Consider the following 25,179-nt stretch of genomic DNA (forward strand, 5'->3'; position numbering starts at 1 on the left):
AATGACTTTGCTTGTTCGCTTGCTTACAGTGTGCCGTGGCATTCAGCAATTCGAAGAGTCACCGCAATATACCGAGGTGAATCCCGGCCAAGACGCCAAGATGATCTGCCGCGTACTCGGCAAGAGAGGACAGTGTATCTGGCAGAAGGATCAGAAAGTAAGTACGAGCGATTTATCCGCGAGTTCTCGTAACGGTAGAACGACGCATCGTATCGATATATAGGTGAGTAGGGTACGTGTCTATTATTCACCATAGCTGTCCGGGATTTAACCCATCGACTGTGAATTCCATTTTCATCGAATTTGCCTGTGAAATAAATCGGCGATCCTAAACGATCGCGTGACTCTCGCCGTTCCTATCGTTCGAACTTCAAAACGCACGTGAAAAGAGCCAAAAGAGCTATTGAAGAAGAATATTAGAAGAAAAAAAAAAAAGGATACTGACGCGAAAAGAGCTTGAAAAAATGTAACCTACAAACAGGACGACGTGCAACGAATTAGAAAGACCAGTCAGCTCGAGCGAGGTCACATCGTCGGTCTTTCGAATGTCGAATAGCGTGGAACGAAAAAGATGATGATCGAACAAAGATAATTAAAGATTGTGTCAGCAAAGAAAAGGATAGAAGTATTTTTCTTTTTTTAGAACAAAAAGTTTCTACCCCTCGTCGACTTGCATTCCAAGTACGACGGTTGAAGTACGTAGAATTTGAAAAATCACGCATGCCGTTATCTCTGACCGAGAGCACCCGAGAGATGGAGAGTGGAAGAAAAGGACCTACGTCTTGGCGCGCCCCCGTCTATCGCGATTCCGGATAGTTCATTGTTACCAGCACTGTAACCTCCTGGCAGCCAACTTTTCTCCGTTTGCCTCGGTGCCAGTAAACTTCGCCCGAGATAAGTTTCTGACCGAAAGTGGACGTTACGTGTCTACCGACAATAAATACTTGTTCGTCGTTGACTGCGGGGCAACCGAGTCGACTGCTCGAACTTAAGTGAAATATTACGACGCATCGTATTGTACGGACGCATTTACGATCCAGCGGGGCATAGACGAGTCTTGGAGAGAAAAACCACGAGAAAGCAAGCTACAAAGTGATTCGAAGTAAAGAAAAAGAAAAAAAAAAGAAAAACAGGAAATTGATGCGAAACTCATCGTAGCGCGAGGTTGAATTTCAGGTTGGAGTTCGTGACCGTAGAGTGTAATCGAGAATGGATAAAAAAATAAAAGGGGAATAAACGCGGCAATACGGTCGAATAAATACTCCATAGATTATCTGCTGTAACCTGGCAAGTACCTATGGTATTTCATGCGTGTGCATGAACATTACCTTTTAAATTAACAAATACACGAGGCAGAAGCAACGGATTCGATTAACCGACCTCTATATTGGCTGCCGTGTAAATCAATTTCAATCGAATCCCCGCATGGTTAAAGTTTCCATAAAGAATTGAAAATCAAAACAAAAATTATTCGTATTTTTATCACGCACCATTGACGATCACAGAAATCTGTTGCGATCGCGCACGATAGCCCTGCACCGCTATTTGCCCTTCCATATATATGTACATATCGAACACGTTCAAACTATACAGCGTATATTCGCATAAGCGCTTACGGATCCTTAAACGAGTCGCCGTCTTTTCAGTTTTTCGAAATCTATTCTCAGAACCAGGTTCTTACGTTTGGTACGGCGTGGCGCACAGCTGCTGAACAAATTGCCGAGTGAATGCGTCTACGGTTAAAGAAAGTACCGTGTCGGTAATGCCGGTATTCAACGTGGGCGCACGGATTATCCGTTTAAAAAAATTTTTTAATTAAATCCGAGTCATCTTTTCAGCCGCGTCTACATTTTTTACCGCGTAACTGCGCGAGTGTGCTGCCGCGGACCACCTCATTTACTCACAATTACCTACTTAAAGTCCGCGAGGAGCAGGCGGTTGTTGCCACAGGAAGGTATTCACTAACCACATCCGCGCTGCGTATTTTTCTCGGAACGAATCCAACGAATTTGAAAAGATCTAAGAAAGCTCGTTCCGCTCGAAAAGTCTCGACTTTTCTTGGCTGAACACCGCCGCCGTTAACGCGCGCACTCGCCACTGGCAACGGCAACGCGATTCGTCTTCCTTCGAGGACGACAACTTCTTTCGAGTTTCGTCGCCGAGCCAATTGTTTTTGGAAAAAAGACCAGGTCGTTTGTATCTATACGTCGCCTAATGTACGTACGGCCACCGAGGGACAGAGTCGCGCTACGTAAGAGAGGCGCGTAACTTTTCCTCGCCGCCTATGCGAGCCACGTACGTCGAACGTAGCGCGCGAGCGTATATTTATCTGTCTGGCACGCGATCGAAGACGAGACGTTCTAAAAGCGTTGGGAAATTCTTGATGCTCGATGGTACGAACGCAGGAATAGGAGAGACGAACGAAGAATGGCGGTTGATCGAGCGACGTCGAGAGTTAGGGCAAAGTTTTAGCGTGCGAATAGGACGAAAAAGGGAGAAAGTTGGCGGTGATACGACGTTTAACAAAGGATGTAATTTCCTGGCAACAGATTTGCGTCGGTCTTCGTCCGTGTCCTCTTGTGGTCAGTGCAACTCGTCCGACCTCGCGGTCGCTTGCGCGCGACATCGCTACGCGAAACAGTTGCCCAAGTGCAATTTCATAACTGGAACGCACTCTCTGCGTGAATTTAGATGAGAATTCGCTGTTCTAGCATTCAATGGGCCGACGTTATCGTTCGCCTAGGTACAGGACCAGGGTCGAAATTTCCACTGGAATATTTATGCAAAAAGCTGACTCGTCGATCTCCGAGACCTTCGTTTCTTCCTGCGGAATCTTTTGCTCGAGAAAGTGGGAGGGGTGTAGCATCGTTTCACGATCGAAGGAAAAAGGGAACATCTCGCGAACCGGTGGAGAAGAAAAGATTTCCAAGACTCTGGGATATCCGACGTCGAACAATGATCGCCCGTCCAGGTCGTCGGTGACACGCGGCTTCATTATCGTCGTTATCGTTAATCCTGACGAAACTTTTTATTCCGTCGCGCAACTGCCTCCGCAAACCGGCCGACTTTCCTCGTCTCGATCCTTCTTCTCTCTACTATCCCACTTTCTTTTCTACTCACCCCTCTATTCGCGTAATCGTCTTTTCCTTGTAATTAAGTTCTTCATGGTCCTCTGCGCATTGCCCAGACGATGAAAAGACTCGGTGGTGGCTAACAATGGAGGATAACTGTAGCACGATCTCGACGTCAAAGTTCGAACTTTGCGATATTTTCATGCGCTTAATATACCTATATATGTATATATGTATATGTATATGTATATATATATTTTTTTTCATTTCATGTCATCGCGTCGAGAGTATCGCGACGTTACCGCAAAATTATCGAGTGGCGTCGATCCGGCTACGCTTTTTCATCGCACGAAACCACTTGGCGCTTCAACGATCGTTCGCGATCATCGAGAACTTTGAATTTGATCGGAGAGTCGATTAACGTTTTCATTCGACAAGCGGAAGTTTTCAGTTTTCATTAAATTTTCGAACGGGAATGAAGCGTTTACACGCCAGGTTGAAACGCAGCAGAGAGGAAAAAATAGAGTTCGCCTTTGCCGCGTTGCAGACGGCTTGTAAAATCGTTGAACTGGGTAATGGCGACAAGGAAGTGAACCTGGTGAATCAAAATATAAATGCGCTACAGTTGCGCCGAGTCCGCCGCGTTTTCCTCGGGCCGTATTGTCGGGCGGGTCAAGAGCCGTAATTTTTCTGCCGTTCGCGCCAGCAAATTACGCTTTCCAGGAAGCTGGGTCAGGAGAAAAATACTTGGCCGCGCGTTCCAAAATTTTCGGAAGAGACGCCGTGTAACCGCCCCTTAATCTTTCCTTCCTTCCGTATTCCGTTTTCCCTATCCTACTTGTTTCCCGTTGAGCACGATAAATTTTTCCTCGGGTTTGTTCCGGAATAAACAAACGCGTTAACGCGCTCGTGAAAGCCGCCTCGTAAGAAGAAACGAAGGAAAAAGGGATGATGCCGCGTCTCTTCTGCAAGATTTAATGCCAGACGATTTTATTACGGCAATTGCGAAGCTAAACGCGTCGTTCAGCCACGTTTCCGGCGAGTTTCTTGCGCCGTTTCCTCTTCCTCTGCGCGTCCGACTCGCGTCCACCGGTTTCCGCTCCACTTCGACTTTCTTCCAGCATCGCGACTCGTGTTCCTTCTTCCCTTTTCCTTGTCCGAGAGAAAAGAGCGAGTCGCGAACGCGCCTTGCCTCTACGCGACGAAAAACTTGCTTCGTTGCCGTTTGTCGCGACGCGTCGTGACATAGAAAGGAGGACGAGGGGCGAGCTCGCGCGAAGGGATAGGGGTTGGTCGTGCTCGTCGTCCTCGGATATGCTGCGAACGTACCTCTAAATTGAAGTCGTTACAACGGCTCGACTGAAAAAAAGTCGGCAGCCAGGGGTGAAAAGCCGGCCGCGTTCGAGCAAAAAGCGTGCCAACGAGGGGGTGAGAAGAGGACGGTGATTGTCGGAGAAACGAAAAGGGCGACGAAAGGTCCACGAGTTTTCAGACACGGGCAAAGCTTTTGACCGAGCCTGCTTGGGAGCAGATCTTTGACGCAATTTCTTCTTGCACGCGTATTTTCAGCCCCTTTTTCACCTGCTTCTTGTCCGTGCAAGCACGCGACTGCATCGAACCTGAGGAGGCGGTGTACAATAACCGGCGCGCGGACCGCTTAATTAAACGGAATAATGGCGGTGGAATTCGAAGTCAGTGGAACGTCGTGTCGAGAAAGATAGCGGAATCATTGAACTTGGTGGTAAACGATTCGTCTTGTTGCGCGAAGAAAAGACCGCCTATTAACGCGAAGGCAGTGGCACTTACCTTACCGCTTTTCTTTCTCTTGTCTCTACACTAGTTAAAGAAGCAAATACACGTTGACGCTGCAGATCAAGCGTAGAATGTTATTCAAAGCTTGTATCGGCTACGATATTACGAGGTGTACGATATTAAAGCGAGTCGAAACAGCTTTAAGAGAAACGTCAAAGTAAATTGTTTTCCTGACAAAGGTCGGAACGTTTAATACCAGCGAGACACATGGATACAGCGTTCCCGGGCAAAGGAACAAAAGTATCGTTTAAAACCACCCCGATGAATATCGATGGCGCGCGTGGTCGAACAAGAAGGAAGAACAGGTGCGCGGTGTACATTACAGCTGCGTTTTCTGCTGCAATCCTGATGTCATTAACCCGGATTATCAGTGACCGGGAATTAATATCGAAATTAATGTTGGGAAATCGACGGCGCGTGACCGTGAGCCACAAAACCGATCGAAATCTGGCAGAAAGCGATCGATTCAACGGAGAGAGATCACGCGTGTAATCAAAAGCCACGCCTAAACCGTGTTGGCCGATATAACGGGAAATGATTATGAAACTGTATTTATTACGTATCGGGGAATATTCTTGAAACGGACGGGAATAGCGACATGGCGGCAGAATGTGTATCTCCTGGCGACATTTCCCCTAATCCAAATGTCATTAAAGCGGATTACTCCGGCGAATTAATATGTAAATTAATGCACACATCGGTTTTATATAACCGAGAGAATATAGGCACGTATTGGGACGCGGTGACCAGCGGCGTCACCAGCACCGGTGTTATCGTCACAAGCAGTGCGGAATAAACGCGCGTATGCAACGTACGTGTGCCTCGCGTTATGTGTGTGGACGCGTAAGAGATACACAACGCGGCGGCGAGAGCGGAGTCTCTTGAAACGCATTTAACCGCGGGCGACGAGACCGTCCGTAGACCACAATGCCGTGAACACCGCACGGAAAAGATTAAATGATAAATTTCCAAAGCAACCGGCGACCACTCGACCGCCACTTATCCGTCCACTTTGTACGCGACCCCTTTTTGTTTACCCCTCGAGGCATCGTGAAAACCGGCCACTCCGCTTCTTTCACCCACGGCCTCGTTATTTGGATACAAAGCCGGAGCACGTTTGTCTCTTGCCATCTCCTCCATGCCGGCGAATGTATAATTAATTCGCGTAATTAACCAAAAACGATCAAGACCGAGGGTTAAGTCGATGAAGCGTGGCCCATCGTCCATCGATCCCCTGGAAAATCATGAAACCTTGCGACTTTTCCATTTCATTCTCTCTTCGTTTCATTCCCGCTCGACGAAGCTATTCAACCGCCTCTGAAAGAAGCAATCGCTAATCGATCGCAAAGACAGTTCGCTCCCCAGAGAATTACCGGCTCTAAATACGAGCTCTGTCGACCGGAAGCAAACATATTTTTGCCCCCTGATTCGTCCGCGAATCCATCTTCATTATCGAGTGATGCGTCTTCAGGGACGAGACTGCGAGGGCCTAGAAACTGGCCGAGACAAAATCATCGTTAAGATTTATTCGCCATCGTGGCCCGTAATTTTTCAACGGTGAATCGTGAAAATTTCGACGTGAGAGATTGGCTGGCGGTTGTGCGCGCCGATAGTCGACCTAAATCCGAGCGACGCGCGCGCGCCGCTCCAACAATTCGTTCTTTTCCATCCGAAAGAGCTCCTTTCCGTGGCAATTCGTCCACAGATACGTTAATTAAAAGGGGCAGAGAATGCGAGAGTAAGAGCGCGAGGCTCGTGCGATTTCGCTTCGCGCGGTTTGCACAAGGTGGTCGATTATATTTACGTGGAGCCGGGAAGACCGCGCGAATTTCTCTGCCGCTGCAAGAAACGAGAAAAAGGAAGAATGCGGAACAGGTCGGCGAAAAACGCGCGCCACGGAAATTGAAATAATTTCAACCGCTTCTTCCGCGGAATTCCGTTCCTTCGTAGCCGAGTGTTCCATGCCTGTCTACGGTTTCGAAGTGCGACGCTGATATTTTCTGATTTCCTCGCAACATCCACCCTTAAACGTTTCGCGATAATTCCGTCAAATCGATCAGACGTTCGGAAGGCGGATGATGGATACGAAGAGACAACCTTTCGACGATGTCTCTCGTGGACAGGCGATATCGAATTCCTCTATTTATTATCGCTAGTGGAATTTGCGAATTCCCGATAGACCATCGGGGTGCCGAGTGTGTGCACAAGCTCCGTGCCGCATTTACGTTTGCTCGGTTAAGCCGCGAATTTCAATTGTAAGTCGACGTCGAACGAAGATGGCAGATGGTTCGACAGACTGTAAATAAGTTTACCCCTAGTTACCGAGTTCGAGAGATCCGAAGCGTAAATATGTACGCTGACGGACGAAACATATTTAAGATCCCTTCCGCTGTTTCTGCTTAATCGTTTCCCGATGAAAGCACCAACCTGATAACCGTAATAAAATTTCGCTCTCAACAAGTAGTCGCGAGGAGAGAAAGCACGGCGATCAAAGGACAGCAGAACTGTGAGAAGTTCACGCTGGAAACGGAGAATCTTTTTTAAACGAATCTCGCTTGGACCGGGAACGAACTGTTGGCGCGGAGGCAAATTTTTCATGACTTTTCGGGGACAATGATGCAAATGGTATACAGGAACAGGGTTTCCCCTGCATCGGGAAGCAGACGGCGACGTATTTCGGTGGCTAGAATATCGTTTTACAGCGTTAGGCAACGAGCTAGCAACCCTTCTCCCAGTAGGTGATCCTGAAACGAGATCGCCTCCGAAAGCCTCGAGATTTATGTCGTTCGTGGTCTCTCGTTACTTTCTGCTAAACTTCTCTTTTTCTCCCTCTCTCACTCGCTCGCGCTCTCTCTCTCTCTCTCTCTCTCTTATGGCCGACTTCTAACCCGGAAACTGATCCTTCTTTCTTCGTCTTCCCTTCAAGGCGAATATTTATGAAAGATGTAAATAACGAGCGGGATAATTTTCTCATGAGATCCGAGCTACTCTTATTTACAACGCTGGCCCCTGCCTCGGGTGCCTTGCGTAGTACGCAACCGAGGATCGTATTGTTTTTGCTTGCTTGCGACTATCGAGGCGCTGCGGCTGCAGGAAAATTGTCTAGAAAACTCGCTCGATTCGCATTCCACGCCGCGAGATAGAACGTAGAACACGGCGGAAAGTCGGTGTGTTTATTTTACGGGAAATGAATTCGGATCGCCGAGGATAATAGGCAGCTCGTATCGTATTCCTAATTGATTTTTCAGACCGCTCGAACGAAGATAAAGCGGAATTTGCATTTCCATATTGACCCGACCGACCCTTGACTTACGAACGCGGGAAGCATCGACTAAAATTTCTGCAGAGAAAGAGATAGTTGCGATAGTTCGACTTACGGCGACGGCTTGAAGAAGGGTTTCCTGTTCGCAGAAGTAACGCGGGACGTAATACAGGAATTAGAAAGGAACCGGACACGCGTTTCAGCTTCACGAGATGCGCCTTCTTCCGCGCGATACAACGAAGAAAGAGCAACCGGCAAGTTTCACGGAGACGCGGCGTGATTCACGAGAAAACGTCGAATCCTTCGAAGGCACGAAATCACTTTAGCGAAATAGGTGTACGGAATCGTCTTCACCGGATTACCAGAAAGCTCTTTTCCACGCTCCGCCTCTTCTCTCGATTCTTTCACCGCTGCTAGATCCTCTCCTTCCCTGCCGTCTCTCTTCGCCAGCTTCTTCGTAGCCTCGTTTTACCTCGAAGAACATTCGGACCGAGCGAACCCTCTGCCGCGCCTTTTACGCTCCTTCAAACCCCCGCAGTCTCTGCTCGCCAGTGAACCAACCCTTCCAACGGCCGGACCCGGTCCGCCACTACTCATACCTCCAAAGCGCCGGCAATGAATCTTCGAGTTAACAACTTTTTCACCGAGCGAAAGGAGCTTGATCCGTTGGCTAGCGTGTGCGTCTGAGAACGAGAACGAGAGACAAAGAGAGAGAGAGAGAGAGAGGGAGCGGCGAAAAAGGAAAAGCTGAAGAAATAGAAGGTAGAAGAAGAGGAGGTAGATAGAAACAGCGCAACGCGACGTTGGATGAGCTGATAGGGAATGGAGGCGGTTCGAGAAAAGGAGGTTCTTGCGGAGAACAGGGGATGCGGCGGAGGGGTTGAGTAACAGCGTTCGGAGAAAGAGCACGGCTTTCGCGCGGCATCGATCCACGTCCTGCGATCTATTTCGTTGCTCTCCAAGAGATTGCCATTGCGTCTGCATTACTCAAGCTCGTGTTATCAGGGCCTTTGGCCCAGAGGGTATGTACTCTGGCCGTTTGCTTCTCCGCCGAGCGGATTCGTACGTGTACGAACGTGCACGTGTCTGGATATCGGTATGGGTGTTCGTCGATGTGGGGTAGGCGCGCGATTGTGTGGATAGATAGAGAGAGAGAGAGAGAGGAAGACAGACAGAGAGAGAGAGAAAGAGAGGGAGAGCCAGAGGGAAGGTGGGGCGTGTCTGCGGATGCATTACGCTGATTGCTGGTCGCGGCCTCTCCGGAGAACATAGTCACGAAGGCCGAGAGAAACGAAAAGGCGGAAAGGTGGCAGGCGGCAGGCCGGTGTCGGGTGTGACGAAGACAGAGCCGACGGTGAACCGACCGAGGAACAAGAAAAGGGAATAAGGGCCCTTCCCGGTTAAGTAAGTGAACGCTCGTACATTGGCGGCGAGCGCGCGGTTTTTAATCCTTTAAATGAATGTGACGCTGATTCGCCCTCTGATCCTGCTTCTTCGTCGACCCTTCGACGTTTCGACGTCCGGACACGAAGGCGGTCGAGCTCTTCGTCGCTGCCGTCTGTGATATCGGTCTTCTCGTCGCGGGTATGTCGCGTGATTTAAAAGCATCGCGCGATACCTTGCGAGGCGATGATCATACCGGTTTAAGTCGAATTCGTGCTCTCCAGGACGGATGAAAAAACAGGACGAAGGGGAAAAAGCGAATAGCACCGCGTGGGCGGGTAAGACGCTAATATCCGTGTAATTGCGTACGCGTCGCTTCGTCGGGACGGTAAACGTCAACGCGCTGGCAACTCATTATTCTTCTTGTCCTGAGGGCGCGCCACCGCCCTCCGCCTTCATCTATGCGCAAATAATCATCGCGAGAGGAATCCCCATTGTATTATTGTGTCTGCCGTTGAATGATAAACTGCACGCTTGCTCGGGAACTGCGTCGTATTCATTACTAATATAGTCGCGGCACGCAATTCCGGATGCGACCAACAAAAATTTCGTTTCCCCTTGCAGAAACGCGAAACAGCGAGCGCGATTCGTATTTCGCGTGGAATTGCGCGTTGCTCGGTTGACACGTCCAATCGGAACAGGTTTCCCAGTAATTACGAGTTGCCAGAAACTTTCACCGTTAAACAAAGAAAGAGTCGTTCCCCCGACGATTAACGTTGTTGCGAACGTTCAAATCTAAAGCGCGGCCAGCCACGCGCTGGAAAAACGGCGTCGCTGAAAATTACTTACACAGCCCGGCCGATGGGGCAGCAAAAAAATTTGCAATTCCCCAGAGGGGTGCAAGCTGGCGTTAACTCAAGAAGGATTTTCATGGCGCGGCTAGTCGGCCAGGGATTACGAAAACTCGTTAACCAGCTAATGGCCTTAAATGACGAACGACGAGATTTTTCCGGCCAACAGGAGAGAATTGAACCGACGTGCGGCGCGATCCAGTTTCACACGGTACACAGATAACGTACAGGGAGCGTGACTGTGGCCTGGATAAGCCATCGTCGGAGAGACCTAGGGAGTGAAAACGGTCCTTTAAAACAGGAGGCAGAGGGTGGTCGAGTAAAACGAGCAGATAGATTATATGGGCACCCCCGGTGCAGAATCGATCCTTGAATTACGGCCACATTATGACTGCGAAACTTGCTAAGGCCGCACTTTCCTACCAGGCAGCGAATTAATCTACGCGAAAGAAGAGAAGAGCCTCGAAGCCGGAAGCCGATGATTCATTTCGGATGGAACGCGCTTAGAAATCGAGGAGGAACGGAGGACGATGCGACGGCAGAGAGGCGAAACCAGTGACGGAGCTTGAGAGGATTCCGGTAACGAGGAGCGATCCGCCAAGTCCCTTCGTTCGTCGATTAAACGATCGCGCAAAACGCTGACATACGCCGGTCATTGTCTATAGAATCTATCGATGCCACTCGGTTCTCTTTACCTTCCATTCGTTTCCCATCTGCCTTACGACGTACCGTCCGACTCGCTAACGATTCGTCTTCGGATCATTTGTAAACATGAAACTATTTCAGATATTCCCAGCTGATTACCATTCGCGAGTCGAGTCTGCCGCAACACAAGATGATCGTTGAATCGAGGTCCACCGATCGATTTCAAGACGAATCTCGATTGTTTCAGCCGATTGGCATGCACTTGAAGAAATACGAGTGGGTAGGACGGCCAGACATCGGCGATTGCTCTCTCTGGGTCAGATCCGCCACTCTGGAGTTTGACGACGGTCTCTGGCAATGTCAAGTCACAGCCAGCGATTTCACAACGCAGGACGCGTTGGCATCCGAATCGGCGAGGCTGGTCGTCAGAGGTAAAAATCTCCGATTTAACGACAACAGCGTTTGCTTCGAACCTACGATCGTTGATCAACGCGTTCAAACATCTCGCGCGGACTAACAGGATTCCCCCACTTGCACGCATACCGTTTCTATTCGATGAAACCAGCGTAGTCATCGAAGCCGCGTTCGTCGATTTTCATCGTCGTTGTTCCCATTGTGACGAAATTAACGCGTTACTCGTTCAGAAGGCCAGTATCGCGGTAGGACAATACCAGGCCGAAGGCAAAGTTGCGAAACTGGGCCGCCGCGGAAAATTTCATCGACGATCAAAGCGTTATTATTTCTCACGCGTTGCGAGCTTCGCCACGGTACTTGTAAGAAGCGGCGTTTTACGACGAGCTAGTTCGCGTTGCCCCATTAATTCGTAATTCGTCGATCGTTTCAACTACCTATGTCTTTGCGTGTTCGCGTTCACCGGATCGAAAATCGCGATGGAAAAGTTGTCCGATTAATTTTCAAAGTCAAGGGCGACGTTCTCTAAGAAAACGAAGTTTATCGCGCGCGACCGTGAGAAGGCGGTTGAACGCGCGTACGTAGAGTCGTGGCAAACGGTCGATAGATCTGACAAGGGTAATCAACGACGGAGCGATTAAATGATAACGCAACGATAACGGCCGACGTCCAGAGAAACGTCAGAGCGCATGACTCGGAATATCCAGTCGCGCGACGGCCAAATTAACCTCTGCTAATTTTCTCTCATTGCAGTCAGCCCTCAGCGACCGCAGATAGAGTACGCGGATCGTCTAATTCTACCCGGCAGCAACGTGACAGCCCGAGCAGGTGAGATCGCTACGCTCACTTGCAGAGCGCGGTATGGGAATCCTTCGCCTCTAATTAAATGGTTCGTAATTGTTGCACCGTAGATTCCGTACTACTTATCGTCTTCCACCAGCCCCTACTCGTCGCGGTCTTTTTCCCCCCTCGATTCTCGCGTTTCAGCTGCCTCGAATCCGTTCGAAGCCGGAAGATCGTCGATTCCATTGCAACACAATGTGCGAGAATATACTGTCGATCCTTGGATCTCCGTTTTCGTTCGATTCGAGGCCGCCGCTCGTCGTGTTTGTTCGAATTTCAGCAGCAGACCGAGCCGAAACGAAGCGAACCGCGCCACGGGAATTTCGAGGAGCCGTCTGTCGCAAATCGAGCGAGATGAAAGAGATCGGCAAAAGGTCAAGCAGGAAATTGAAACGTAGTAGCTCGTGCCGGAAGGATCCGTGTAATAACGTTGGTTTCCAAGAGGAAGCTTTGAATGCTTTTAGATTGCAGCCGCTTTCTAGACGGTGTGCTCGCGTTCAATCATCGTCGAGTAACGCTGCTCCTTTTCGGGATTGATTCGATTAGCTCGCGCCGGCTCCCAGTTGATTTCGCCTCGCGGACTTTCGACAACTTAATTCCAGCCGTATCTTTCACGCGCTGTTCACCGTCGACACAGCAAGCGGATGTCGTTTCTCGGTAATCGAACGATTACCGTTGTAATTACTCCGAGTTGCCGACGCTTCGGACGAACGCGCGCCTCGTCGACTATGAGCTGGACTAAATGGCCGAGTCGCGACCGTACGAGCCGGCAGGAACTGCACAGAGAAACGCGAAAAGGATCGAATCTAATTTTTAAATTGAATTCCCGTGTCGCAACGAAGTCACTTTGTCAATCGTAAAAAGAAACGGAGCAGAGTGTTCTCCGTTCCGGAGCTATTATTTCGAGATAGACAGAGAGAGAGAAAGAGAGAGGCAGTGCTCTAGCGAGTCTCGTCCGATACATGCACAGTCTCATTTGTTCGAGGAGCCAGTTAGTTTTCCCTGTGCGAACATCCCAGCCCGTAATGCACCCTGTGGATCTTGCCGATGGTGGCACGGCTCGGTCGGTTGCCCATGAATAATCATGATCCATTCCGACCGGTATCTAGACGAAGTTAAGAGGCTACCAGGGTTTGCTTGCACCCCAGAGGCGCAGAAACAACAGAAAGCACGCGACCGAACGAAACCAACGGTTCTAGCAAACGCGATAGCTTACGCGAGAAACGTTGATTAACTTGTAGACGAATTACCAGACCAGGCTAGGAACGCGGCAACTTCGACGTCGGTCTAGTCAAGTTCGGGCCAATGTCGCGACAAGCATCTCTCTCTCTCTCTCTCTCTCTCTCTCTTTGTGTAACGCCTTGCCCTTTTTCGCTGAAATTAGACTGATCGATAAGCGCCAAGTGTATGCGACACGCATAAAACGATTCGATCGTTTCCGAGTTTAGGGGCCCTGCGTTTATGGCTCCGGTAGACTTAGCGATTACTACAACGAATCAACTTTGCAGCCATGTAACGCGATCGGTATAAATTCGTAAGAGACTCCGGCAGCTTATAATTTAAAGGACTTTACAATTTACGAGCGCTCCTTTTTTCTAGATGACGCTCGTTGCCGCGATCGATCGGAACGACGAAACGAATCGTTCGTCGGGTACTTTGTCCGCGAGAAAAACGACTCTGAAAAGCGATCGAACCTCTAAGTCCAGTCGCGTTTATAATCCTCCATCGTGTTTTTATGGAAACGGTAATTCATAAACAGAGAAGTACGTACTACTCTTTCCACGAGGAATATTTAAATGTTTTTGTAGGAGGGAAGAAAAATGGTTCGATCGGTCAAAAGGATGCAACTCGTGCCATCGAATGAACCAACGGAGAACGCTCTTTAACCTGAGGAATTGATTATGCTCGTTCTTTCTCTCTTACATGCAAATCCGGCAACTTTGTACACGTTACACGTATGCGCACCTTGCATTTCTCTAGCTCTTCGAGTATCCTCTTCTTGGCCAGAAATTCCAATCCACCTTCTGTGCACCGCCGGCCCACGTATCGACGGATACGTTCGCGTTGTTATTTATCGGAAGAACTGCAGCATAGCGGCGTGCGCCGCGTCCTATCAGCGCGATAAATAATCCGAACCAAGTAGATTCAGCCGTTTTATAAAGACGCGTGTAAATTGCCGCGTCAAAGGAGAAATTATGGCGATCATCGGGTTTCCCCGCTCGCCTCTTCGCCCCATCGATGTTTCTCGCGTCGACGCAAATGCTAGAAAATCGCTGCTTTCCTCGAGAGATACACCGTTCGCAACAACGATGAAATCTCTGCTTCGCGACTCGAGATACTCGGAGATTTCGGAATGGCGAGGCAAACTCGGGCTGATTACCTGCTTCGATCTTTGGTTTCGTAGGGAAGGGAATAGAGCGGGAGAACGAGAAGACGGAAGAGACAGGGCCGGGCAAAGAGAGGGAGGGCGATGTTGAGGGAAAAGAGAAACACGGTGCGAGTGTGCGAAGAAGGTCGCGGCGAGATGGAGGGCTCGGTGTCCGTGAGATTTCATTCCGTGCAGGCTTGTTACGAAGCAGCCATTGGAAATGCAAATTTTCGGGGGAAATGTTCGTAGGTACGTGGGCGAGACCGAGGTGAGGACTCTGAGGCCTCAGGTAAACTCCACGGAGATAGACAATCCCCGCACCTGGGCTACCTACAGCATCTGCGAGATCATGGCGGAAAGATCGCGTTACGGACAACCGATTCGATGCGTCGCCATTCATCCAGCATACGACAACCCGACAATGTCCTCGAGCACGGAAGTCAGGTTCGACGTTCGATGTGAGTATGCTTTCTTACGTTACGATATTCGCTTGGGACAGTCTTAAAGAGGAAAAATTGCCCGAGTTACCGAGTTAGGAAACATTTACGCCCGTAACTGTTCAACGATTACGGGCTCGCGTTCTTTCGCTTCGTTCGAACGAAGGGAACCAAGTTCAATTGCACAGCTGAGCAATAATTTTAATCGGCGCATAGTCGATATTGTGAACAAATGTTGTTTCTAGAGCGTCTTATTTTAACGTTGCAGCGGGCAGCGTGGCTGGGCGCAACGGATTAAGATCGAGGGAAATTAATTCCGGAAACTAGTTTAACAAACGATATCGAGTTACAGCGACGTCGTAGCTTAATGATTTTAGTATAAACGGAATTTAGGTTTGCCATAAAGGTTACCCTTATTATAAGTCCTAGCATAACGTGCCGGTCGCTCTCGTTAATAACAGGGATTAGCAAAGAGATTAATATTTAATAATAATCATCGTTATCCGACCGGCTCTCGAGGATGAAGATACTTTGCGGATCAAGCGACCCTCGAGCCAACTTTCCACCGAGCCGCCAACTTTTTTAACGAGATCTCCGCGGTTGGAAACAATTTTTCGCGATGCAGCGAAATCACGTCGGTCGAAAGACGCGCAAGTAATTTCGAGATATCCACGGAAGTTCGATCGCGCTCGGCCGGCACGCTGAATTTGTATGCATTCCCGTGAACCGACGCACACCGAGGAAACCTAAGACGAAGAGCGAAATTAAAATTCTAGCGATGCTTCGACTCGTGCAGAACAGACAAAAGCGGGGAAAAAATGGTTCCTTTTAGCCACCTGATGAAACATTGCCCTCTCCGGCATTCGCGCAACCAGACGCGCTTCGATATCCCGGCTTCCGACTATCCCGCGTACACATGTACGTTGAACGTTTTAATCAGCACTCGTTTTCTGCTTTTAGCCGAGCTGCTGGTACGCGAGAGTCCATTACCACGCTGTCGTTGTAACGTTGGTGAAACGTTGCACGTAGCAAAGGTGGAAGCGATATACCGTGCGGTATCATTGATTAATTGCGCTTATCAGAAACGCTTGCTACGCGCAAAGACGATTACGAAGGATATCGATATCGAGCGAAACGAGGATTATTCAAAGAGTTGGTTATGACGTTAGGACGTTCAATGGCGATACGATGATTTGGCCGAGGGAGCAGGATGAAAAAACATGGGCGCAACGAATAAATCGCTGTTAACGGGAGATCGACAGAAAGGGTGCGTGTGCTGACCTCAACCCCTAGCGGAGCAGCAACCTGCACCAAGCCAACGATTTAACTGTGTACACAGGCGCTGGTAACCGCGGTACCCTCATCAATCTCCCTCAAAACGCGCCGCCTCGACATCCTGCTTTTCGACCTTATCGACAATTCCAGCACCGCTGCATCGTCCAACAATTTTGAATCGTTTTTTACGAAACATCGCGACGAACAACGATGACTAATGGCCGGCGAATCGATTCGGCCGGCCGAAACGACGCCTCCAACACACTTTCGTAGCCTGCGGCAAATATCAGCCTCGGGCGAGCAACGATCGAACAAACGAAACCAAGGAAATATTAATAATCGAGATTTCTGTTTCGCCAACGGCGAATCGCGATCGTCGGCTTTCTCGATCGGTGCTCGAATAACGCGCGTATAGCAAAGTATAACCAATCCACCGCCTGTTACCCTCTTCTCCTTTCTTTATCTCGATTCACCCAATCTGTAATTTAACCGCGACCAACTGCCATTCGTAATCGAATTGCGAATTGATCGCAATTTTTCTTCTATTAATCGGCTCCGTCCCAGCCCATTCCCCGTCCTACCCCCAAACTCAAACTCTCGACCCTCTCCCATCGACGCCAAGTAATTCGTTCCGGGTGAAATCGAGTTGGAGCTTGAGTCCTCGCCCGCGATTCCTACGGGAATCCTGCCGACAGTAGACGCGCGAGATGCGGTTTACAAGTATTACCGGGCAGAAATGGAGACACAGAGGTGGCTTGACGCGTATATTGATTAGGGGCATTAGCCGACTGGGACTTTTCGAGGCAAATTGAAAAGTTCGCCTCAAAGCGTAGATATATTCCATGTTCATACCGCGTCGATCGAAACGCCCACGGGAATTTCGAATCATCCGGTCGTTTCGCTATCCTCGCCCCGTCTGACCGCCCTCTTCCGACCCGCTCTCTTTTCGCGCTGTTCAATCCAGGGCCGATGCACCGTTTACTTTGCCACAACGACAGCTTGCAGTGCGTTGATGCACTTTTCACCGATCGGTCACGACCGATCCAAGCGGATCGACACCCGCTCGTTTCCGCCTATTTCGAACGCACGCTCTTTCGTCAAAATTTCATCAAATGTATATACGATACATGTACGCTCTTTTGGAACTTTTACCGCGCCAATCGATAGCACGGAGACACGCGACGAACAAAGTGGCATTCGTTGCGTATCGATAAGCGTAGCAACGAGCATCGTGCGACGCTCGTCGAATTAGCAACTTCCCGCTAACGAGAATAATTGGATTTTTCTGAACAAAGGAAGAGGCGAACGGTCAAGAAGATGTAAAGCAAACGCGTCTAAGGCAGGCTGACGCGAGAATCGGTTATTCGTTGAAGCGTATTTCTGGCAGTCGTTCTTTAGGTGAACTTCAAACGGGTGTGTTTTTATAGACGGTGATGACGTTGGATCGAACAAAAGGTGGGAAGGGTTAAAACAAAGAGAGTGAAAAAGCGGAGGCGCGCGAGCGGCCGGCTTTTGTGTCGCGAAACAGAAATTTCCGTTTCAACCCGCTTCCCCTTGGAGAAAATTTTTCATCGCCGACCCTCGCTAATTAACCCACCGTACGCGAATTCGTTAATTAACCTCTATCCGATGTATCATCTACAAAACAGGCTGTACACGCGAAACGAGAAGAACGCCGACACGCTGACAAATATTTAAATATTGATAAAAGCATATATTTACCGCGGTGAAGCCAAGATAAAATAACAAAGTGAATGTAAATACAAACGTTAAAGTTCCTCTTTTTCCGCGATACCGTTTGCTGCGTGGTGGTGCGCCGGACAATTTGCAAACAAAGCTAAAACGCTTCCGACGTTCTTTATCCTAACCTTGTGCCTCGAAAGCGAATAAAAGATAAAAGCGGACCAAATATCGCATCGCGATGTTTCGAATCGAATCGCTGCGAACGAACAAAACGATCGGAAATTTTTCGTCGCGCGCTCGCAAATTTATCGTCCCTCCGCTTCGTTCCCCCTAGCGTGATAATGAATTTGTTTCGATCAACGTTGCGCTCGTTTGCTCGTAATTTACTGGTACCGATGCTGATCGAATATTCATGAAGCATTGTTCGAAAACGAATACCGAGCTACAGAATTTATTGAAAACTCCAGGAGAGGCTGACGCGATTTATGCACCGGGCACGTAGTTTTCCAATGTACAGCTGACGGGCCGCTGTGTTTCCCGCAGTCTTCTGCAAACTTCAAAACGGTTGCAACTGTAACACAGCGTTGTAGCACGGCAGCCGCGTGGTAAGCCCGGACGCCAAATTTTTTTTTCACCATCGATCGCCTCTCGTTGCTTTTCCTCCGCGTTCATTTCCACTGCGCTCTTCGTTCATAATCGAAAACGCAGGACCGAACGATCACACTTGCTTCGTGGTCATTATGACTTCGACGATCGAAACTCTATACGCGGCGAAGAATACAACGCTACAGTGTCCACAGAATCTTCAGTCAAAGGCGAATTTACGGGCAAAGAAATTTATAAGAAAGCAGAAATATAATCGCTCGGTTGATGGCGAGCGTCGAGAGGTTGTCGATGGTGACGAGTCAAAGGAGAGACCGGAAGAACAGAAACGACAACGACGAGCCACGCTTTCGAGGATGCCAATCACGGCGGCTAACGTTCGCGTTTGCGTCTCTCGATGCGGAACAAACGCGCGGAATAGAGTTCCAGAGAACAGGTGAAAGAAAAACAAAAGAAAATAGGTTGGTCGATCGAAACAGCTGTGCAGGCTTTTCCGCGGAGAAACACGCGGTGCAACCAAATAAATAGGGTTGACCGGTTTGACACACACAGGCAGAGGGACACCTCTAGCGTGCACAACCACGCGCACAGCAGACCAGTGTCCTATAAAACACAGACACCCACGGTAAAAAGGGTAATAGAGGGGAAAGGGAGCCAGAAAGAGGGAAAGGAAAATGGGTGAGGGTGGACAGAGCGAGCAACAAACAAAGAGAGGACGCAGTTGAAATTGTGAATGGGTCAGCGAGTGTTCGTTCGCGCGTATTTCGAAATCATTGTTACGTGAAATGAACAGCTGCGCGAGCTACCTGCACTCTACCTATACGACGATTCGATTCGACAGCATCGCGCCCACCGGCTTTTTCATTTTCCACATCTTCTCAGGACGTTCCGCCTTCACACCTGAACAGTACGGGACCTGTCCGCTTTTCGCAAATTAATCCATCGGCCTTCCAAAAAAAATTCCACGTTAACGTGCGTTTGTTCGACCAGTCGCGGGGAGACGCGATCGCGAGGAAACGCATCAACGGGAGTCGTAAATTTCCGTTACGATTAGAATAATCGACACCACGAACAGTTCGATCCCCGTATTTCGGTTAGTACAGTAGGGGCGGTTGATTTTGTAGAACACCGCGGGTAACAGGTTATAACGTGTATTTCCAATAACGATTTACGTTTTATATTTATTACAAGGATGCAAGTGTCGATTGCCAAGCTACGGTTGAATACGACCTGAGACTCGTTCCGTGTTGGTGAAGGTGAATGAGTGTTGTCGAGATCTGACTGTTCTCGAACTGATACGTAACACTGATGTGTATCTGAGATGTGTATCAGAGAGGTAACTGCTCCCTCCTAGTTGAGGAAGCAGTCTGGTGTTGACTGTACGAGTATCGTAAAAACAGTGAAGTGCGTTCTCGTAGCATTACGGAAGAAAGCTCGGTGTGTGTGTTCCTTTCGAACTAAGGACGCGGATTCGTTGTTTACAATTTTCGTTAGGAAAGTGAGGGTAACGATCCGCGATGCCCATTGGTTATAGCCAAAGTTAATAACTGAAGATAGGAGGAGGAAGCCTTCTACCAACTTGGCTCGTGGGTGATCTTGTTCATGGGCAAAATTCCTTCAAGGTTAATAGGACTTACTTACGAATACCAAGACAAAAGGTAAACTGGAAGCCTAAGTTTGTGGTGGGTCCTTAGGTTTATTGGGGGTCTGAATAGCGGTGCAGACCCTTGGCGGCAAGGTAACTAGAGACGTCGAGCGGACCGTTTCACGCGACGTAACAACGTGCGTCACCATGCGCCTACCACCGATGCTTCTTCGCCTGGCATTACTTTTACAACGGAGGTTGCTGCACTTCGAAATACGATTTGTCGAGACGCGAATCTCGTCGTTTCAAGCGCGAAATCGATTTTCGTCGTTTTAAATTACCGCCGCTGATCCGTTCGTCGTGCTGTCCATCGAAAATCGTTTCCTAAATCGTCACGGTTCATGGAAAGTTTAAGTAAGCGCGAAAGGATCGTTCGATCCTAACCGAAGTAGGTAGGATGTTCGTTAGTTGCGCGACAAAAGAAACACTTAATCGGAGAATCGAGTTACGGTGCAGCCGAGTTCTCGCGAGACACAGGCAAGAGAAGGTTGGAGACGAGTTTGTACGGGCTATGTCTATCCGGTTTAGCCGCTTCTCTTTGCGAGTTGCGTAATCGCATTTCCAAGTCTGAATACGAGCTTGTTATTTTTGGCCCTCGGGGAAATAGGTCGGCACTGAAATTATTAATTAATACAATTTGGATCCGTATTCCAACATTAATTAACCATCATTTGTGACGTTTCCCGGTGGCCGCCGCGCAGTTTCATTGGTTTAAATCAACGGGAAGAGCCTGTAGGTAGCCAAGAGGGGGTAATTGTATATTAACACGGTAAATTATTTTCCACGTCCAGTGCCTTTAATCGAGAGCTTTGTCGGGATCAAAACCGGACAAACGAGGGTGAAAAGCGAACGACCCTCCCTTTCGCGATATTCTTCGACGGGCCTTCAACCGTAACCCCGTCGATCGATCCCTTCAACCACGTAATTGCTTTCGTTGAAAAATACAACGTAACGCGTCAATTCAATGCAAGTTAATCGAATACAGAGAGAGAGAGAGAGAGAGAGAGAGAGTGAGAGCGCGGTACGGACTAGTTTGATAGACTGCATTTATCGAAACGTGATTTCCAGTAAATCCATTCGATGCTTCGACCAATGCATTATTTCATCTCGGTTACAAGCTTTGCCTCGCCATCTTTTATCGTAAGAGACCAATTAAATTTCCCTTCATTTTCCTTTCCCTTTACGCGCGGACGAAGGACTGATCCGTTGATCGATCCGAATACGTCGATTCAAATCGAAACGGGGAAGAGGGCAACAGAAGAGGCAAAGAAAAAGGCCGGTAGAATTTTCCTAGGCTGGGACGAGACGAGCACACATCGATTAACCAGAGAGACCGGAATCAGCCAGTGTGCTGTTTCAGCCGGTTTCTCTGTTTCTCTCGTTTGGAAAACAGCCGCAGGATTAACTGCGCGCAGGTGTAATTGAATTTTTCGTGAGCCGCGGCTAACTAATTATTTCTGACAAGGAATAACGAAACGGCGGGATACTGGTCCAACTTTGATTCATTATTTCGAGGTTTGTACGCTAGCTTGCGTGCTATTCCTCTCTCTCTCTCTCTCTCTCTCTCTCTTTCTGGGTGTTACGCTCGCGTGCCATTGTTTTCCATTCCATTATCGGGCTCTCTCCGTGTGTTGCCTTTTTTCCTGCCGGTCCGGAGGAACAGCGAGAAAGGAACATCTTTGTTCGGATCGAACGCGAGAATAAACTGATCGAACGGGCGGTCGACACGTAGCAGTCGTCGGGCCAACCCTTCGACTCCATGTGCCGCTTCTTTCAGATGATACGATCCGGATCCACTTTTAATTACGCGCTCATTAACGAAGGATTGAATCTGAAAACTTGCTACTGCAACCAGCGTTTACTCTCGCAACCGGTGTTTATTTTTCCGCCGTGTTCCGCGAGCCAGCGCGCTATGATTAAAGCTCTGATAGCAATTCTCGTCCGCGATTTCAATTAAACTCTCCTCTCTTCTCCATCGAATCAACCGCCCTGCCCCAACCACCGACAGTTTTTCTTTCCTTTCTTTAAGGAGAAAATTAATTTCCTCACCCTAGGCCGTTAGGTGACGAACGTGTAACCGCCAAAGTATAATTAAAATTTTGCTTGTTCGAAGGCGCGGCGTAACAGGATCGCACGAAATGAAAATGTTTCAGACGCGCCCGAGACGAGACTGGTCGGTGTGCCGACCGGGCAACTGGAAGAAGGTCGTGATCAGTTGGAGATTCGATGTCTAGCCGATGCGAATCCCCCAGCCTCGATCCTCTGGAGGAGAACGAAGAGTCCAGGAGTGGCCGAAGTGGCGAGTATCGGGGAAACGCTGCTATTCTCGCCGATCTATAGGAATCACGCGGCCGTCTATATCTGCGAAGCGGCCAATACCGAGGGTGAAAGCAGCCCTGTGTCCGTTCAAGTGTCCGTCAACTGTAAGTGTCGTCGGCCTCGTTTCCACTTTCCAAGCTTCCTGCTACTCGAGGTCTGCCAATCGTTCTCAAAGTATCAGCGATTAACCCTTCTATACTCGAGACAGGCTTGTAAACGGCCGTATACTTTCAACCGCTTTGTGAATAAAAATAGCGTTAGAATCTCCGGCCGGTGCTCGATTATAGCCCGATAACGCGGCCCGACCGCAAAGACGATCGACCCCGGGACACGATAATCATCGAAGCGTCGAAACGCGTTCGCAAGTGGCTCGCTGAATAGTTTCGAGACGGTATTTGCGTTAGAGCAGCGAGATACTTGCCGGCTTTCAGGTTGTTTTCAACAGTTTCGGCTCCTCGCGCTGCACAAACTTTCCCAAGCAGCTATCGCGGTCAAGAATTAGTAAAACGAGAACCGTTAAACGCGATCATCGTCGGCACTCGGTTCACGCGAACACGGTTAGCGAACATTCCAACGCTTATTCCGGATATCGACGAACGCGATCGATGGAGCTAGAGAACCGTCTGGTTTTCACGCAGATCCGCCGACGATCAGCTCAGTGGGCCCGGATCGGCTGACTACAGCGTTACTTTTTTCCGGAGCCTCGTTCGAGTGCAACGCTGACGCGATGCCACCGGCTGAATACAGGTGACCTATTCGTCGACTGCTTCCAACCCTCGTATTCTTTTTCTTTCTTCTTTTCGTTCCAATCATTTTCTTTTCTTATCCTCCAGCTTTTGCCGCTTCACTTTCACCTTTGAATCTTTAGTTTGCACGCCAACACGCCATGAATCACCCTGAAAATGGACTCGCTATAAGCTACGTATAATTTACCATTTTGTATTATTTGTTCTGTAAACGTGTGCTTGTCATAATCTTCGTTTGTTTGCATACTTGTTGCACCTTTACGTTCGCCACGTGCCACGGACGTTATCCGTATTTACGAGCGTCCCGAATCACGTGGTTCAAATGGTTCCCGCTAGTGCAATGGTAAATGTCGTTGCACGCGATAGTTATACAGTAGCGAAAGAGCAATGGGTGAACGTGTGAAATGCGACAATGGCTTTTTCAACTCCGCCCCAGATGGGCCCAGATCTTCACCGATGGCCGGATGCCATTGGAATGCGGTACCGGACAGCGATTGATCCTGACGAACGTGACGTACGAGCAACAGGGTCAATACATATGTCTCGCCTCGAACAAGATCAATGGGAACGTCAGAGAAGTTAAAAGCGATCCTGTATCTCTGCAAGTGGTCGGCGCGCCCAGGGTAAGACGCAAATCAAACTCGTTACGTATAGCAGTACGTTATCCCCTGCCCTGTACGCGTTCTCGAAAGGACGACGCGGCGCTGAAACGAAACAATCGGACTGCGAATTATTACGGGCGGATTAACTCGATTCGAAGGAAAATCGAGCGGAAAAAGACGATGGTCGAGTTAAAATTGAATCGATCCGCGAGACACACGATGCACGCCGGAGAAGAGAAACGCGGTAGTTAACCGATTTTTAACGCGCTGCGATTATGCATTGTCCGTTCTACGCTTTTATTACGAAATCAATGCGATCGGAAAACAAACGATTGCTATCTGCGATTAATTAACAAAATTATGTTTGTTCGCTCTACGTGCTCGTCGATCTGTTGACGCAAACCCGCGACTACACCCTCCGCTCTGACATATTTAAATATGGAACGGGAAATTCGTATTTATCCCGAGCTCGTGTACAGGGGACGAGGAAGTGGAAAAATATACGTACGCACGTGCATATACGGGGGTGGAGTAAAACGTCATTTTCACGATACATTCGTCGGTTGATTGCAGTTACACTGGTTTCATACGCGCCGCTACGTTTTGTGTTCCATGATCCGCGCACCACTTGTGACCCCCGAATATTCCGTGCAATCGACGCGAAATATTTCACTCTTGCGCGAGGACGCTAGCCACGAAATGTTCGTCAAATGATAATCGTTTGGAAGGCAAAAAAATAAAAGAAAAGAGGGAAATGAAAGTCAATTATCGACGGTTCCTTGCCAGTAACCGGACTCGTGCACTCGTAAACTTTCGTGTTCATTAAAACGGCGCGTAGGTGGAAAGTAGAGCAGCGAGAACGCGATAGAGGACAAAGACGATGGAAGAACATTGAGAAAAGTAGGGTAGAAGGAGTTGCTTAACGTGTGTCGCAGGTGGTGAAACCGGCCATCACGGAGAAGTTTGTCGTGGCAACGACCGAAGGGAGCCCAGCGAAATTAGAGATCAGACTGTGTTCCGACCCGAAGCCCCGGCTCGTGGCTTGGGAATGGGGCAGCACCAGACTCCACGCCGGTTAGACTGCTTCCTAGCTCTACCGCCAAAAGTATTCGAGTCTTTGGTTTGCTCTTTCAGTTTTTTTTTTTACGTACGTCTCTTCTCACTAATTGGCACTCCTTATTACTGAAAAGTGGTATACTCGCGATTAATTAATTCGAGCATCC

The 25,179-nt window shown here is 48.9% G+C and overlaps 1 protein-coding gene across 3 annotated transcripts in view; it reads left to right on the forward strand.

Moving 5' to 3' along the window:
* The window catches only part of LOC122577854 (hemicentin-1-like), a 175,623-nt gene that overhangs the window by 143,355 nt on the left and 7,089 nt on the right, over window positions 1-25,179 (forward strand). For all 3 annotated transcript variants that reach the window (XM_043749569.1, XM_043749560.1, XM_043749575.1), the window contains 8 exons: window positions 30-157; window positions 11,272-11,455; window positions 12,189-12,324; window positions 14,896-15,104; window positions 22,443-22,712; window positions 23,247-23,355; window positions 23,791-23,977; window positions 24,892-25,030. In XM_043749569.1, the coding sequence (XP_043605504.1) occupies window positions 30-157; window positions 11,272-11,455; window positions 12,189-12,324; window positions 14,896-15,104; window positions 22,443-22,712; window positions 23,247-23,355; window positions 23,791-23,977; window positions 24,892-25,030 (1,362 nt within the window). The remainder of the gene's footprint in view (window positions 1-29; window positions 158-11,271; window positions 11,456-12,188; window positions 12,325-14,895; window positions 15,105-22,442; window positions 22,713-23,246; window positions 23,356-23,790; window positions 23,978-24,891; window positions 25,031-25,179) is intronic.

This window comes from Bombus pyrosoma, linkage group LG1 (genome assembly GCF_014825855.1).
Source record: "Bombus pyrosoma isolate SC7728 linkage group LG1, ASM1482585v1, whole genome shotgun sequence".
Lineage (NCBI taxonomy): Eukaryota > Metazoa > Arthropoda > Insecta > Hymenoptera > Apidae > Bombus > Bombus pyrosoma.